The sequence below is a fragment of the Capra hircus genome, chromosome 26 (assembly GCF_001704415.2).
Source record: "Capra hircus breed San Clemente chromosome 26, ASM170441v1, whole genome shotgun sequence".
NCBI classification, from domain to species: Eukaryota; Metazoa; Chordata; class Mammalia; order Artiodactyla; family Bovidae; genus Capra; species Capra hircus.
Window position 1 is genome coordinate 28,635,800 of NC_030833.1, and position 17,525 is coordinate 28,653,324.

General features: G+C 58.8%; 1 protein-coding gene across 3 annotated transcripts; it reads left to right on the forward strand.

The window, feature by feature from the left end:
- Positions 291–17,471, forward strand: PSD (pleckstrin and Sec7 domain containing). 3 transcript variants are annotated; one of them, XM_018041388.1, is made up of 18 exons: positions 291–387; positions 900–2,325; positions 3,519–4,255; positions 4,527–4,629; positions 5,114–5,474; positions 6,213–6,653; positions 7,837–8,031; positions 8,198–8,278; positions 8,484–8,596; positions 9,228–9,286; positions 9,407–9,496; positions 13,394–13,437; positions 14,860–15,050; positions 15,152–15,222; positions 15,324–15,481; positions 15,631–15,775; positions 16,046–16,189; positions 16,658–17,471. In XM_018041388.1, the coding sequence occupies exons 3-18, from the start codon at positions 3,602–3,604 to the stop codon at positions 16,886–16,888; spliced, it is 3,081 nt and encodes a 1,026-aa protein (XP_017896877.1). In that variant the 5' UTR covers positions 291–387; positions 900–2,325; positions 3,519–3,601; the 3' UTR covers positions 16,889–17,471. The 3 variants fall into 3 exon arrangements, with proteins under 3 accessions (XP_017896877.1, XP_017896875.1, XP_017896876.1); XM_018041386.1 differs by lacking the exon at positions 291–387 and having other exon boundaries at positions 2,172–4,255; XM_018041387.1 differs by lacking the exons at positions 291–387; positions 8,198–8,278 and having other exon boundaries at positions 2,172–4,255.

Here is a 17,525-nt window from a genome sequence, read left to right on the forward strand (position 1 = left end):
GGCGGAACAGACCGGTGGTGTAAACTGAGACCTCGCCTTCTCTGCTATAGGGCTTGAGACTGGAGGCTGAAGAATGCGATCGTGCAGCAGAGACTGACTTTTTTCTTTTTGGGCCAGTGGCCGCGTCTAAGTGAAGTGATGGGAGGAGCAGGCAAAGCCAAACGTATAAGGGGCGGGGCCAAGATTCTAAGGTTCTGGGCCTGCTTTCTCTGCCCTCTGGTCGCGTTTAGCGAGTTTGAAAAATGGGGAGAAACTGTCCAGGCTCTCATTGTCTGACACGGAGTGGATGCCCAAGAATTGGTGAATGAATCGAAGGGGCAAAGTTAGAATTTATCTTCCTTAATGAAGCAAATTTGCCCAAACCTCCCATCCCTGGTTGATTGTGAGGTAAAGAGCTATTCAACCCCTTCCACTCCCAGAAGATTTGGAACGGGTTTACACCTTTTGGGGAGAAATGTTGGGGGCGAAAAGGATTATATCTCCAGCTGGGTCCCTTTCCTTTACCCCGGAGGTCTGGAATCCTGAGAAGAGTAAATGTTCAGGTCGGCCCACCAAGAATATTGCTTCTCGGTTGACCTGGCGTTGGTCTGGCGATTTAGTTGTGGGGTCTAAGATTAGGCCCGCCCTAGGGCAGCGGCCCCCCAGACCTCTGGGTTCAGACTCTGGGTCGTCCTCTCACCGCGTCCCCAGATCCTAGTTCAGAGTCCGCTCCAGGGGACATCTGGAGCAGTGCTTTCCCCATCATCCATTGTCAGGGAGGGTGTGAAGGACGCAGAAGGCTACTGCTGTCCTAGGAGCTCCCCCACTCCCACCCTCGCCCTAGCAGGGTTGCATTCTCCCTTCGTGCAACTGTTTCACCTGCCTCTTCATAACGAAAACTGCTTCCCATCTATTACCAGGGTTTCAGGCACCTCTGCAAGGTGGACACGTCTGTTCCGTCAATCCACTTTAAAGATGAAACCGAAGCCCTGGAGAGGAAGCACCTTGTCCGGGGTCAAGCGAATCGGGATAGAGAACTCGGGCATCCTGTTTTCCCCCGAATTCCTTTCACACTCCTCCAACCTCCCCCACCCCCACTCCCATGCTGCTGAGAAGACAGTAAACAGCAGCGGGGAAGGACCAAGGAAGATCAGTTTGGGTGGGGGACTTGCTCCCTTTTCCTCCGGCTGCTTGGGGAACGGTAGCTGGGAGGATAGATCTCTGCTAAGATAGAGTCAAGTGGGCGCGCACCACCTCGGGCCGCGCGCCTCCTCCCCTTTCCAGCTTTGTTCGCGCTTCTGCGCCTGCGCAGTGCGACAAATCTGGCGCTGTCCCCTTCAGCACCACGCCGAGCCAGCGCCGCCCCTCCCCGCGGTGAGCCCCGCGCACCCCCGCCTCGCACGTTCTCGCGCCCCCTGACCGCTCGAACAGACCCCTTCTTCCTTCCGAGGTCACTACTTGCCTGCCTTGGATTTCCCAAGGAGAGCAGTTGCCATAGTAACTCTAGCGGTGTTTTCTTAAAATAGCCGGGCCCGCTTCTACCTTGGCCAAGGGCACAAGGGTTGCCTGTCTCCCACTTCCTCTAGTCCAGGCGTTATTCCGTCTAACCTCTTACTCCCAGATGGCAAGATGTCTAATTCAGGCAGCAAGGAAGTTCTTTTTGAAGTCTGACTAACATCCCTCCTGCTGCATCCTGGGCGAGTGGTCAGGGCTGTGTCTCCTGAGTCCTAGTCTCAGAACCTCCGGAGGGTTTGAGGCCGAGTTCTCTGGATATTTCTTCCATAAACTGGTGGTCTCTTGGATGTAGGGAGCAGGTCCAGTCTACACCCATACCGTGTGCTGGCGGGGCCGCGTGCTCGTGGGGGCGGGAGCGCGTGTGGCATATAACAGGTCATGTGGCAACCTCCTAGGGACACGCGTGGGGTCTGGAGCGGGACACGCGTGTGCAGCTGGGTCCCGCGTGCGGCTCAGGGGGTGGTGGACGAGAGGGACGTGGACACGATTGGGGTGGGGCATGTGAGGGTCTGAAGAACAGACCAGAGGTTCCATACGTCCTCCCCCTCTTCAGGGGCGGGTCTCAGGTTGGCGGGAGAGACCTGCGGGGACCTAGAGTCGAGAAGAGGGGGGCAGCCTCTGGGGCTCAGGGCCCCGGGAGAGGGCGGGAGGGGGGGTGGTGGGTGGGTGGGGGGATTAGCTCTGAGCCGCGCGTAGCGGGGAGAGGGAGGGACTGAGAGGCGGGCGGGCCTGGAGCAAACGGGAGCAAGCGGGAGCCGCGCTGCCTTCACAGCTGAGCAGGGCCCAGCCTCTCCCCTGCCTCTCCAAGGCCCCAGCTCCAGGCGAGCAGCGGTGAGTACTGACGCGACTGAGTCCAGGGCTGCGCTGAGGGCGAATGGGGCCCCGATTGAGCTTCAGAAGCCTTCCTGGCAAGGCTGCTGCTCCAGACCTTTGCCCCTACCCTGCATCTCCAGGGGCCCCTTTACCCCTTTACCGTCATTCCTAGGCCTGGACAAGATCTGTCATAGCGCTGGGGGTGGAGAGAGAGATGGGGAGAGGGGTCTGGTGTAGCTCAGCCCCACCACCTCCCCTCAGAGACCAGTGACTGGTGGGCGTTAGGGAGAGGGTGTATGTCCCTGTTTAAGTATGTGTGTGAGTAGGCATCTGTATTTGTGTCTGATTGTGACCAGTAGGTCTCTGTGAGTTGTCTGATATACCTGTGTCTCTGTGTATCTTGGGGAATGAGGGCCTTGTGTGTATATTTGGGTATCTCTTTGTGTGTTTCTGTTTGATTGCCATGTGTGTGTGTAAAACAAGCATGTGCCTTTCCATTACACACATATTTGTTATGACTGAGAGAGTGTATGAGGGTGTGTCTTTGAGCAATGTGTGTGTGTGCCTGGGTCTGTGTGTGCTGGAGGGTGTTGCCTATAAACGTGTTAGCTGTGTACTGACATTATTTGTCCTTACATGTGTGTGCGCATGAGTGTATGTACCTGTATGGAGAACAAGAATGTCCTTTTCCCGTTCATCATGTATGTATTGAGTTTCACCTGTGCCTCTCAGCCTCTCATGTCCCTATATACTACCCCTATTTTTCCTCCCTCTCCTTCCAGGAGGCCTGAGTCCCCTCCCCTTGAGTGAGGGGCTCCTACAGAGAGACTGTGGGAAGCCCCTGGCCAGGTGATGATGTTGGCTGGCTGATACTTCTGATCCTGAGGGTGGGGTAGCAGTCTTCCCCCTCCCCCACCAGAAGTAGTTCCAAAATGCCACAGTGACTCTGGGCTCACTCAGCTTCTGAAATAGCTTCCTTGGTTCTCTCAGGGTGATGCTTGGGCCCCCAGGCAGAAAGGAGAGGAGCCAGGGGCCCACTGGGGCATAATTCTTTTCTCCTCAGGCCTCCATGGAAATAGCCCAGCCATATTCCCAGGGTGGGCTAGACCCCTGGTGCCCAGTGGCCCCATCTGCTTTCCCTCCCTATCTCTGCTCTCCCATCCTCCTGACTCCCCAGCAGTTCACCCCCTGCTCCCCTTCCTCTCTTGCAGGCCTGTCTGAAGAGCATGCTGCCCGCTCACTCCCCACCTGGCCTGGCCATCCCTGCCCCCCCAGCCTGACCCCCGGCCCCAGCATGGCCCAGGGTGCCATGCGCTTCTGCTCGGAAGGCGACTGTGCCATCTCCCCACCACGATGCCCACGCCGCTGGCTCCCCGAAGGCCCAGTGCCCCAGAGCCCCCCAGCCAGCATGTATGGCAGTACAGGCTCTTTACTCCGGCGAGTAGCAGGTCCAGGTCCCCGAAGCCGGGAGCTTGGACGTGTGACAGCGCCCTGTACACCTCTGCGTGGCCCCCCTTCACCCCGCATTGCTCCCTCACCTTGGGCACCCTCTTCACCCACTGGGCAGCCCCGACCAGGGGCCCAGAGCTCTGTGGTCATATTCCGCTTTGTGGAGAAGGCCACCGTGAGGCCACTGAATGGGCTGCCTGCTCCTGGAGGCTTGAGTCGGAGCTGGGACCTGGGTGGGGTCTCTCCTCCCAGGCCCACCCCAGCCCTCGGGCCTGGCTCCCATCAAAAGTTGAGGCTAGAAGCATCCACATCAGACCCGCTTCCAGCTGGAGGAGGCTCAGCTCGGCCTGGAAGTCAGGGCCTTTTACAGGGGCCACCAACTCAACCCCAGGTTGGAGCAGATGGTCTTTACTCCTCTCTTCCCAATGGGCTGGGGGGGCCCTCTGAGCACCTGGCCACATTATTCCGAGGACCTGCTGACACTGGACTTCTGAACCAGGTATGTGATCTCTCTCGGGCTCCCTGCAACCTCAGAGACCCAGCGAAGCCCAAGGCTTGTCTTGTCTCCTTGGTGGTCTTGGGCCTATCACTCTGAATTCTTCAATCTGTGCTAAATCTGCCTCCTTCTTGCTCTCTGTGTTTGTCCTTATGTCTTTATACTTCTGTCCCTGTATGTTTTCCCTTCTGTGCTTCTGTCCCATGTTCTTGTGTCTTTGTATGTCTGGTTTTCTCTCTGGGTGCCTGTGTCTATGACTCCCTCCTTGGCTTAGGGGGACATCTGGTCCTCACCACGAGAAGTCTCCTCTCATGCCCAGAGAATCGCTCGAGCCAAATGGGAATTCTTCTATGGCTCTTTGGACCCCACCAGCTCAGGTAAGGCCTGAGACTGAGGCCACGGGAACAGGACAGGGCCTTTTCCACAGGAGCCATGGTATGCTAGGGAGCCTTCCTTTAAACTCCCCCAGTCCTTTCCTGGGCTTCTGATTTGGCTAATGCCTCTCTAAGCCTCAGTCTTTCCATCCGTGTTATGATAGCAGTTAGGGATGGCAGCTGGTTTGGGCACCTGGAGGCAGCTGGGTAGTGGAGGGAGGGGAATGGCAAGATATCAAGGGCCATTCCTTGGAGGAGTAAAGAGGCTGGTCTCCCTCAGGCCCCTCAAAACTGTTTGACAAGAACTTGATTTGAAAGGAGCCTCACCAGGAACAAGCTGAGTTTGTAGCAGGAGGAATGGTGGCTAGACAGCGAAAGAAATTCGGGCCAATATGAGGCAGTGGGGGTGAGCTCCTTCTGAGAACAGAATCAGGACAGGGAGCTGACCTGAGTAACCTGCTGACCTGGATGCCTATGCACACTGCAGGTGCTAAGCCCCCAGAGCAGGCCCCCCCATCTCCACCTGGGGTGGGCTCAGGGCAGGGCTCTGGGGTGGCTGTGGGGCGAGCAGCCAAGTACTCCGAGACGGACCTGGACACAGTGCCCCTGAGGTGCTACCGCGAGACCGACATCGATGAGGTGCTGACTGAGCGGGAAGAGGCTGACTCGGCCATCGAGAGTCAGCCCAGCTCTGAGGGCCTTCCTGGCACTGCCTGCCCACCTGCCCCACGTCCTGGCCCATGCCTTGGCCCTCATCCCAGCCTGGGCAGTGGCAATGAGGACGAGGATGAGGCAGGTGGGGAAGAGGATGTGGACGACGAAGTGTTTGAGGCCTCAGAAGGGGCCCGGTGAGTGAGTGGGGGAGTGGGAAAGGAAAGTGACTTGTTCCTTCCCACTGACCCAGAGCCAGGGCTGGGCTCCAAGGGACTGGGATAGAGATGAGGGTGGGGCTGGGAGTGTCAGGACCAAGCTGGAGTGCTGACAGGGCGGTGGAGCACGGGATTCTAGACCGAAGCCTGTGGCATGGCAGAGTACCGGGTTTGGAGTTGTGGGGGGGGGCATCAGCAAGAACCCAGGAGGGTAGGAACACAAGGATAGAGGAAGAAAGGGGTTCTAAGGAAGGACGGGGGCAGGGTGAGAGGCCAGAATCAAGCCTGGGGGCTTGGGAGCATCAGTTTAGATCCTGGATCCCGCAGGAGAATGTGGAGTGTGGGGGCTTTCCTCTCTATCTCACACCCCATTGCAGCTTGGAGCCTCATCTTCTTCTCCTAAGATGTTGCCAGAAATAGAAATGGAATGGCAGGAGGGGAGAGGATCAGGGAGAAAGAGGAGAACGGGAGATTAGCAGGGAGTGAGAGAGGAAGGGATTGGGTACTGGGGATGGGTGGCTGGGGTGTTCTGGGGGCATTGTATGGCCTGGTGAACCTGTGGTGGGGAGCTCTGAGCCAGGTAACTTTTGGGAGGGGCTGGGAGCCTGTGAAATGAGATGATAATCCCCTTCACAGAGTTGGTATGAAAGTTCAGTGAAATGATACCTGAGAGCTGTCCTCTAGGCCCCTGATCAGAGATTCTCCCTGCCCCTACAGGCCAGGTACCCGAATGCCTCACTCTGGGCCTCTCAAGTCACCTCTGCCCTTTCTACCTGGGACCAGCCCCTCGGCTGATGGGCCTGACTCTTTCAGTTGTGTGTTTGAAGCCATCTTGGAGTCACACCGGGCCAAGGGCACCTCCTACACCAGCCTCGCCTCGCTGGAGGCCCTGGCCTCACCTGGCCCAACCCAGAGCCCCTTTTTCACCTTCGAGCTGCCTCCCCAACCCCCTGCCCCCAGGCCTGATCCGCCTGCTCCTGCCCCACTTGCTCCTCTTGAACCGGATTCTGGTACCAGCTCTGCTGCTGATGGGCCTTGGACACAGAGAGGGGAGGAAGAGGAGGCAGAGGCTGGAGCCAAGCAGGCCCCAGGGAGGGATCCCCCTAGTCCTTGCCACTCAGAAGACAGCTTTGGATTGGGGGCAGCACCCCTGGGCAGGTGAGTGATTCCTTTGGTTCCTCAGACCTCAGGCCCTAGGGTCCCAGAAACAGTTGCTCCAAGAGATGGATCCTGAATGTAAAAATGTGGTTTATATTCCTGACTCCTGACTGGGGTGGTTAGGGGATACAGATGTGTTTTCCCATTTGGAGGACTACTTCCAGTGGCTGTGAGTGGGAGCCCCTTACAGCCTGCTGCCTTGGTCTCAGATCCAGTGACTTGTAAAACCATGGTTCAGGACAGAAGGATCCCTAGAGAACACTGCCCTTTTTCTCTAGAAGGCCGCTTCCCTCCTTACATAGAGCCTCTAACCTGCTTAGAATTCTGCTCTTACCCCACCTCCCAGCCTGGAGGTTCCTCCCAAAGAATTAGCCACCAGCCTCTCCTATTTCCTCTCTCCCATGTCGCCTACCCCCTCCAATCTGGAGTCTCTCACCCTTCCCCAGGAAGTCCTTTCACAAGTCTAACCTTTCTGCTCTCCCCTCTGCCAGCTACCCTCTCAGTCACTGAAGCCATGGCAACAGGAGGGGGTGGCCAGGGAGACAGGGTTGCCTAGCAACCAGGAGTTTCCGGCCTCTGTCTCTGGGGTGACAGGTGGCTTTGTGAGTAAAGCAGCTAGGGTGGGAAGGGAAGGGAGGAGGAGACAGGGGCTGAGGGGGTGTGCTCTGACCCCCTGTCCCCGCTACCCCAGAGCCTACTTCTTTGTGGGTGGAAGAGAAGGACCACGGAGGAGACTCCTTTTGCTAAAAGGCGGGAAGAGGGAAGAGGGAAGATGTAGGAGCAGGAGAGTGTCCCTGCTGCCTCACATCTTTGTTTGACCCTCCACTGTTCCTTCCTAGCAGTCCTATCTCTGCCCATATTCTCAGAGAGACAGGACTCTGAGTAGGGCCAGTGTGGGGATGGGGAATCTATGTCTAATAGCAAACTTAGGGAGTTTGGGGGAAAGCAGCCCAAACTCCCACAGCAGCAAGATGGATGCGCATTAGATTTAAGGCAGGACTTCCACAGAGAGGTGGTAATGATAGACTAGGCTGATGGAAAGAATCTCCTCTGGAGAAAAGAAAAATACCTTTCCCATGTCCCTATCTTTCCTTCTCTGTCTACTGGGTCTGGAGGCAGAGGAAGCATCTGGATGGCCCCTGAGGGCTTGTCTCACCTCTGAGCTGGTGTTCTACCCTGGCAGTGAACCACCCCTGAACCAGCTGGTGTCTGATTCGGACTCCGAGCTGGACAGCACAGAGCGGCTGGCCCTGGGAAGCACTGACACCCTGTCCAACGGGCAGAAGGCAGACCTGGAGGCTGCGCAGCGCCTCGCCAAGAGGCTGTACCGCCTGGATGGCTTCAGGAAGGCAGATGTGGCCCGGCATCTGGGCAAGAAGTAAAGACACTGGGCTGGGATTGAGGATGGGGGGAGAGGGAATGCATTCTGTGGGCAGCACCTCCACATCCCCTATATCTGATGCCCCCAGGTCTTTATGTTACCCCCACCTGGCCCCTTGACACTTGCCCTTGAGACTCCACCTGTCTCTCTGCCCTGCCCACAGCAATGACTTCAGCAAACTTGTGGCTGGCGAGTACCTGAAGTTTTTTGTCTTCACGGGCATGACTCTGGACCAAGCTCTCAGGTGGGTGTCCAGCCCTTTGAGAGCAGGCCCTACTCTCTAGGCCTGGTGTGCAGGGCTTCAGTTATGCCTCCCCTGAGCCCTGTGCCTCCTCTAAACTGCCCTGAAGTCACTCTTCCCAAGCTGATTGGGCATGGCCAAGAGCCAGAGTTGCCTGGTAAGGGGACCTTGAGTAGATGTGACATGCCCCCTCTTCCCCTCTCCCCAGGGTGTTTCTCAAGGAGCTGGCCTTAATGGGTGAGACCCAGGAACGGGAGCGTGTGCTGGCCCACTTCTCCCAGAGATACTTCCAGTGTAATCCTGGAGCCCTGTCCTCAGAGGGTGAGGAGGCCAGGGTCAGGGTTTTCCTGTCTGGTCATGGAGGCAGATGGGTACTGCATCTGTGCAAAGCGGCATGAGTGTTTGTGCAGAAGTACATGAGTGCACAAGCTTGCAGGCATGGAAGCATGCATGTATGCAGACAATGCTGGCATGACTGCACGGATGTGGAACTGTGCATGTGGGCAGGTACAGGGCTAGAGGCTAGTGCTGTGAAGAGGCACGTGGCCGGTGTGTTTGCATGCCGTTGTTCACATATATGTACAAGACAGTGCTGGACCTGAGTAGGGATTCTGTTTGGCCTGCATAACTGTGTGGGGCTCACCTGCTGTGTTTAATGCATAGACACAGAGGAACCTTGGTGTTGAGTGTGAGCAATGGGCTGTCCCCAGAACCTTAGGGGGTTAGGTAGGGTGACCTAAGAAGGGGGAGAGGTCCTGTCTGAGGGATTTGTTGGAGGAGAGAGGTCTTTGCCTCAGAGGGGTTTGCCAGTGGGGTCCAGGACTTACGGAAGTGTGCCTGTGGGCCAAAGAGGGTCCGAGAGGGGTCAGGGCATGAACTGGAAGAGAGAGGAAGGGAGCTGTGGGAAGACCCCTTGGGAGGCAGCCGAGGCTAAATGTTAACTCTCCCCTAGACGGTGCACACACGCTGACCTGCGCCCTCATGCTACTCAATACGGATCTCCACGGCCACGTGAGTGGGGGGCTGGGGGGAGGGAGATGGGAAAACCCCGTCCGGATACTTCAAGGCCTGGGAGGCAAAGGACCGACCCCACACACACCAAAGTTGACAGGCCTCTGTGCCCTCCAATAGAACATCGGGAAACGCATGACCTGCGGAGACTTCATTGGTAACCTGGAAGGCCTCAACGAAGGCGGCGACTTCCCCAGAGAGCTGCTCAAGGTGGGGGGTTGGGGCAGGGGGTAGGGGCAGGGGACCTGACAGCAGGCCTCCAAGGCGGGTGAGGTGAGGGGCCTGCGAGCACCCAGCTCCTGCTGTGGAAGCCTGGGCTCTAGTGACTCAGCCTGGGGACCGACCCTCCCCCAGCACCCACGGGACTGGCTCTCCCGGAGCATGCGCTCTCGTCATCCCCGCAGGCTGTGTGGGAGGGCGGAGCTGGTGGAGAACACGTGATCAGCGGGCCCTGGACTCTATTTTGCCTTCATTAGTGCCCCTCCTACAGTGTTCACTGAGTTGGGGTGTATGGCCCCCGCGCCAGGGTGTACGGCCACAAAGGCCTCCCTGGTACCACTGCACCAGAGGGACCCGGAGGTAGAGGGGCGTGAGAGGGACAAAGGCTTTAGAAGATCGCGAAGTCAGTTAGCACGAAACTGGGACTACATCCTGAGCTTCTGGGTCCTTAATGGGCAGGACCTGCGCCCGGGCGCCAGAACCTGAGGGTTAGCTACACTGGAGCTGGTAGGATGGGAGGAGGCAGGTGTCCTGGTCCGCGGCTTCACTCCTCTCCCAGATCCGGTGGTGCTCTATCCGAGGAGGCCTGCACTCCCAGAGTTGTCAAGGGGGTCCCCGGACACCACCTACGTGTGACAGCACGGGCATGTCTGTGAACTTGGGGTGTGTTGAGCTTCTGAGTTTGGGGATGCATCTGAGGGGCTGTCTTTTGTGAGTTGGGGGTGGTTAATGGTTGGGATATATATTGAGTTTAGTCGTATACTTGTATACGTGTGATTTAGGGTGTCGGTGAACCAAAGGGGTTTGTCTGACTTGGAGTGTGTTTGTCCTTAGGTTTTATGATGTAAAGTGTATCTGAGTTGGGGGTGTAGGTTGCGTGTTTGTGTGTGTTGGGGTGTATATCTGCGAATTGGCTATCTGGTTTATGACATGTGTCCATGAGTAGGGGGATGTATGTGACTGTAAAATTTGAGGTGTATCTCTGAATTTCTACTGTCTATGAGTTGAGATGAGTGTGAACTGGTGCATCTGGCTAGTTGGGATGTATGTAAGGTGGGGTGTTTGAGCGTGATCTGGGGTATATACACGGGCATTTGAAGTATCTGCGGCTCGGCGAGGTGGGTGATTCCAGCCTCTTGGCCCCTCCTGGCTCCATAAAAAAAGGGCCACCAGGAGGCGTTCCGACCTTTCTCCTCACCACCCCACCCTGCCGAGCCCGGGGGGCGCTCCAGAGCCTACGGGAGCACCCCTCCTTCACAGCCCCAACCTCCCAGCACCCCTGGAAGCAGCAACCCCCCCCCCCAGAACCCCCTACTGGCTCTCCCAGGCGCCTCCCCGGTGACGGTGACGGCGCGCCGCGGGCCCTCCTCTCGGTCGGACGCCTCCATGTTGCGCCGTCCCCGCCCCCAGCCCTCGCCCTCCCCTCCCCGTCGGCGCCCCCCTCCCGCTCTCGCCAAGCTGCAGAGCCGACCGCGCCGCCGCCGCGCGCTGTGTGCGTCGGTGGGAGCCGAGCCGGGCCGGGCTCGGGCCGGGCCGGGCCGCTCGCACCGGCTGTCGGGGGAGCCGTCCGCGGGCCGTCCGGGCTGTCCGGGGCCGAGGACGGACGGGGGCATGGCCGGGGGCCGCGGCGCGCCGGCCAGGCCAGCATGATCGGTGTCAACAGCATCCACAGCAGCGCCGGGCGGCTGCGCTCGCGCTCGCTGTGCTCCGTGCGCTACGGGCGCACCCACCGCGGCGCGGAGACCCTGTGCTACGGCTGGCCGCAGCGCTCGCGCAGTCTCAAGCCCGTGCTCTACACCGACCTGGTGGTCAGCCGCCTGCAGAGCCGCAAGAAGAAAAAGGCGGTGAGGGCTGTGGGGCCGCAGCTCACGCCAGGCTGGGGGCCGACCGAGGGGGTTGCTGAGGGCGGCGCGCCACTGAGGGGGCGGCTTGAGGGAGGCGGCGGCTTGAGGGAGGCGGCGAAGGCGGCACGAGCCGAGGGGCGCCTCGCTGGGGCCGGCGGGGGAGCCCGACAGGACAGAGCCCATGGGTAGCCAGGGGGGGGCATGGATGGAGAGGGTAGGGCAGAGGCCCTGAGATCAAGTTGGGGATCTCAGACCAAAGGGTCCTTCTAGGTGAGAGCAGGATATGGGCCTCACCCGTGGGGTTTAGGACTTTTGGAAGGAAGACGTGGTTGTGGACCAACGGAAGTGCCGAGAGGGGGCAGGGGATGAACTGGGAGGCTGGAGACACTATTGCAGGCCGGATCTCAGCGACCACTTCAGCGTCCTGGCCAGAGAGTTGAAGAGTGAGGGCTTGGGCTCTGAGCTATGCTGAGTGTGGGCTGGGCTTGTGCTGGGAGGGCTGTGTGTCCACCTGTCTGGGTTGTGCTGTGGGGTGGAAGTGGTGGGGTGTACCTACCCCAGAAAGGGTGTGCACAGGTGAGATGCTTGTCACTTGGGGCTGGGCATAGCGCGTGGACAGTGAAAGAGTCAGAGACCATGTTGCCTGGGGAGCAGTGTGTGGGGGGCTGTGTCCCATCTTGGAGAAGGTGCCGACGTCACCACTGCACCCAGCTTCTCGCAGGCAGGCAGCACCACATGCCACCACACGCCACACACTTAGCCACACATGCTGGGGACACACCCACTCACAGGCTGGTGGAAGCAACCCCACAGTGGGAGGCACTGGTGTGAGCCCATGTCGCTGGCTGCTGCCAAGAAGAGGGGTACCCTGTGCCACTCCTGAAACTCATCCTCTGCTCCCACCACCCTAACGCCCCTGCAGGTCCCCCAGGCCAACTCCACAGAGAGAAGGGACTGGCTCAGGAGTTCACAGGGAGTTGGCGGTGTACAGGGTTTGGAAGCTAAAACTATTGCCCTTTAGACTAATGTCCATTCCCCAGTAACATGAACTATGGGCATGGGCAGGGGGTTGGAGCACCCTGGCATTTGGCTTGGTGGGGCTGTCTGGGTTGGGGGACGTGCTCAGCTTGCCCTGGGGTTGGGAGCCATGAGAGCGTGTTTTCTATTAGCCAAGGAGGGAGGTGACAGGGAGAGTCCTGTTCCTGGGCCTCAGTTTCTCCATATGCTCTGTGTGGGTTTATTCCATGGAAATAGGCCAAAGATGTGGCTGGGGAAAGGAGAGCTTCTTAGGCTGCTCTTTCTGTTCCCTCTGGAGCTGCGCTTCCCCTACCCAGGATCTGAACAGAATGACCCTTAACAATAACAACAGTAAAGATGCATGCTAAGTCGCTTCAGTCGTGTCCAACTCTTCGAGCTCGTGGACTATAGGCCAGGCTCCTCTGTCCAGGGGATTCTCCAGGCAAACATACTGGAGTGGGTTGCCATGCCCTCCTTTAGGGGAGCTTCCTGACCCATGGATCGAACCCACACTTATCTCCTGCATTGGCAGATGGGTTCCTTACCACTAGTGCCACCCGGGAAGCCCAAAGATAATAATAGCAGTCACTGTATACTGTACATCAACCATGTGCTGTGATGTCTGTGTTAATTGCTTGCCCCGTGTTAGACATGCGGTACTGGGGCTTCCCTGGCTGCCCAGTGGTTAAGATTCCAAGTTCCTGATATGATATAAGGGCTGTGGGTTTGATCCTTTGTCAATGAACTAAGATCCTGCGTGCCTCACGGCTCAGCCCCACCAAAAAATAACACATGGTAATAGCTTGTTCTTCCCATAGACACTTGGCCTGCAGCTCAAGTGGGAGATCTGGGCCTGGGTCCTGTCCTTCACTCTACAGCCTGGGTCATTGGTCATTACACCCATGCCCATCCTTACCCCCAGTTCTGTCTTCTCCCCCTGACTGGGAGGGAGGGCTCTGAGCTCGGGCATTGGTACACATCCCCCTGGATCGACCCCCACCCCCCTGATTTGTTCCTTCCTCCCCAGGCCTTGTACAGCTCCATCAAGAATGAAAAGTTGCAATGGGCCATGTGAGTCCTGGGGATGTCTGGAGGGGGGGTGGGGAGGGGTGAGATGTCAGGAAGGGGCTGCCTGGAGGGGTTGACAGCACTCAGGTGGGCTGAGTGAACCCTGGGGCTGTGAGACAGGGGAGGTGGCTGAGACTATAAGAGGCTATGAGGCTGCCTCACTTCCTTTTTTGGAGATCCTGCCTGGATGTGGGGCCTGTGTCTTGTCTCTAGCTGGTTGTTTTGACAAGCTGGGTTGGGTAGGTGGCCAGGATCAACTGGCCTGGGAGGAGGGGTGCAGAAACACAATGGGGAGGTCTTTTTGGCAATCCAAGCGGGAAAGTAGAAGTCTGATCGATAGAGGGAGAGCCCCCTCTTGGGTCCTAGGGAGTCCAGAGTTGTCTACTCTTGGCAGCCCCAGTGAAACAGAAAGACTTAAGAGTTGTCTTGGAAAAGTCTAGTCTGAGGGAGGAGGCCTAGTGTTGAATCCCCCAGTCTGAGAGTACAGCCCTCATCTAAACAGTCAATGGGTCACTCATACTTGCTGGTATCTGCTGAGAGTCCATCACTGCTCAGTTTAGTTGGGTGCTCCCTCTGCTCCTCAGAGGAGGCAAAGCTCAGGTCTGGGGTACAGCGGGGATCAGGGAAAGCTTCTGTGAGGACTGATCTTGGGGCAAGCCTTGAAGGAGAGGGAAAATTGTTTGGGGAGAGAAGGAGGGAAGTTGATATTTGGGAGGCAAATGCATGGTGGCTGAAAGGAGTGTGGGGTGGGGAGACCAAGAGGAGGCAGGCCTAACTGGCGTGGAGCGTGGAAGGAGAGACAGTGCTGGTGGGATGTGGCGTAGGCTCCGTGTGGGGGCAGTAGGGAGCTACTGCAGGTTTCTGAAGAGGGAGTAACAAGATAGAATCAGATCCTTTAGAGGATATCTGACAGAGCCTGCAGACCAGGATGTACAAGGGAACCACTAGGAAGCTCCTCTTGCCACCATTTAGCCAACAAGCTGTGAGTAAAGCCTGGTGCTGGCTGTGGTTAAGAAGCTGAGTCAGACGTTTCTGCCCTAGTGGAGAAGGGAGTGAGGGGTGTGTGTGCACAAATGGAGAGGATGGGGCTGGGTCCATGTGAAGAGAGGAAGGGACAGACGTGGCCCTACCTGTGGGAGCTTTAGTATGGGGGCAGAGACGTGCCGGCTCAAGGAGCCCTGATCTGAGTGGCGAGGTACAGTGGCACCCTGGGCCACCGGGTCTGAGGCTGGAGATGTGGCTCCAGGAGCCTCAGGCTGAGGAGAGCCACACCCTCTGTGGCTTCTGTGGAGTAGAGGGGCAGCCCCCCCACCCCCTTCTCCACAGACACTGGAGAGCTTTCCTGGGTGCCAGAGGTCAGGACTGGATGTGGGGGCAGGCTTGTGGCTCCACGACCAGCCCCCTCTGAGGTGATCACACCTGCAGAGACGAGGAGGAGCTGAGACGCTCTCTGTCTGAGTTGGCCGACCCCAACCCCAAGGTCATCAAGAGGGTCAGCGGGGGCAGTGGCAGTGGCTCCAGCCCTTTCCTGGACCTGACTCCCGAGCCTGGGGCTGCAGTCTACAAGCACGGCGCCCTGGTGCGAAAGGTGCACGCGGACCCTGACTGCAGGAAGAGTACGTGGCCAGGTGGGAAGGCCTGGGAGGGGGATGGGAGTGGGCCTGTCTCAGGCCCTCCGGCTCGTCTTCCTTACCCTCCACCTCTGCCCACCCGCCAGCACCTCGGGGCAAGCGCGGCTGGAAGAACTTCCACGGGATCCTCAAGGGCATGATCCTCTATCTTCAGAAGGTGTGAGGCCAGCCCAAAGGGGTGGGGCTGGGATGGCTCAGAGAATTCGGGGGGCTGGGCTGGGACAGGACTGTGGTCAAGACAAGACGGGCACCCCACAGGAGGAGTACCAGCCTGGGAAAGCGCTGTCGGAAGCAGAGCTTAAGAACGCCATCAGCATCCACCACGCGCTGGCCACGCGGGCCAGTGACTACAGCAAGAGGCCGCACGTCTTCTACCTGCGCACTGCTGACTGGCGGGTCTTCCTCTTCCAGGCCCCGTGAGTGCCCTCTTCCGGCCCATCCCAGACCCCTTCCCCCCACCCCCAGCACGCTCCCCTCGCTCCTTCTCGGGCCACACCCTGAGCCGGCACTGCCATCGCGGGGCAGATCCCCGGCCCAGTCCCAGGTGGCCGTGCTGTCTCCCCAGGAGCCTGGAGCAGATGCAGTCTTGGATCACTCGCATCAACGTGGTGGCTGCCATGTTCTCTGCACCCCCCTTCCCAGCTGCCGTCAGTTCCCAGAAGAAGTTCAGCCGCCCTCTGCTACCCAGCGCTGCCACCCGCCTCTCCCAGGTACCCTCGCCAACCTCCTGTCCACCTGGTGCCTCGGGGCAAGTGGGGCGCTGGAGTGGGGCCGGCCTAGGCCCACCGCACTCGAGGCTGCTGCCTATGATGTGGCTGTCCACTGCACCAGGATGTGGGGGGCCATGAGGCTCAAATCAGTCAGTTAACCCAGACATGAGGTGCTTTGTTCATCCAGAGGAAGGGGCACCTTTCCAAAAACCTTGCACAAAGGCACTGTCTCTGCCAGAGTAACCCTGATCATGCTCCCCTGGCCCCTAGGAGGAGCAGGTGCGGACCCACGAGGCCAAGCTGAAGGCCATGGCAAGTGAGTTGAGGGAGCATCGGGCCACGCAACTGGCCAAGAAGGCCCGGGGCAAGGAGGCTGAAGAGCAGCGGCAGAAGGAGGCGTATCTGGAGTTTGAGGTAAGCTCCCAGCCCAGGCACCTCTTGCTCCCTCAGGGCCTCTGTGTCCCATGCACAGGCTCAGACACATGGTTAAGGGCATGGCTCAGAGTGGGACTATCTGGGTGACCCTGGGTGGGCAGCTTTCTTGCCATGAGCCTCAGTTTCCTCTCAAGTGGGACAGGGAGGACAGTAGTCTGTCCCCACTAGGGTGATGAAAGGAGCCGATTTCTGCCAAGGGCTCCAGTTTGCTGACTCTGGTAAAGGCTCCAGGAACACGAGGTGTTACAGCTGGCAGTCTACAGAGTCCAGAGAACGGCACCAGAACACCCAGGGGTGTGAGTGGTCACAGTCAGTCCTTGGGGGCTTCAGGGGCCCCAGAGGTTGGCGAGAACCTGGTATCTCCTAGCCTTCTTTGCCTCCCTGCTCCAGATGGGGTGGGCTGGGCAGAGGGGCACGAGCAGGCTCACCGCTGCCCTTCTGCCTCAGAAATCCCGCTACGGCACATATGCAGCACTGCTTCGGGTCAAGCTGAAGGCGGGCAGCGAGGAGCTGGATGTGGTGGAGGCAGCAGTGGCCCAGACTGGCGGCACGCAGGATGGACTCCCCCCTCCTCACTCCAGTCCCTCCCTACCGCCCAACACCTCCAGCCAGCCCCGGGCACAGTGTCCTGATTCAGAGGCTCGGGCAGGGGCAGGCAGTGGGCGGTGGAAGCCCTGAGCTGGGGGTGGGAGTGGGGGGTCGGTGCCCACTGGGCACCTGCATGACACGGCCCTGCCTAAGCCCGGGCCGGCCTCGGGCCACCTGTGAGGGCCTCTTGGTCCAAGGCCTGACCGCGCCGGACGCGGTGTCCGGGGCAGGGCAGGGCTAGGGCACGGGCCTCAGGAGCCTTAGGCTAAGGGCCCCTCTGAGACCCCTTTTTTGTGATAATGTTTTGCACTTTTTCGTACAGGGGATGGGGGTGGGAGGGGCCAGGCCCCCTGGACTCTTGATGCTCCTTTTTTTTTTTTTTTTTGTGGGGGAGACCTGACGTTTCTGCTTTCTGCTGAGACCACCCCCACCCCTGACACCAGCAGTCCCCCTCCATCCTGGGGCCTGGCTCAGACACAAGCCAGGAGTTGGGGTTGAGCTGGTTTCCCTCCTTTTGCCCTGAGGGCTTACCCTCTCCCTTGCCAGAGGTGGAGGATGGATGTCCAAGCTGAGGCCCCGTGCACAGGCCAGGCAGTGCGGCCTTGCTTTCCTCCTTCAGTGGGCCCTGCCCTTTGTGTCGCCTCCACCTCCATTAAAACTGCTCTCGACTTGCTGGCTGGGCCTCCTCCTCTCTCCGGTGCCTGGCCTGAGGCCAGGGTAGGCATTT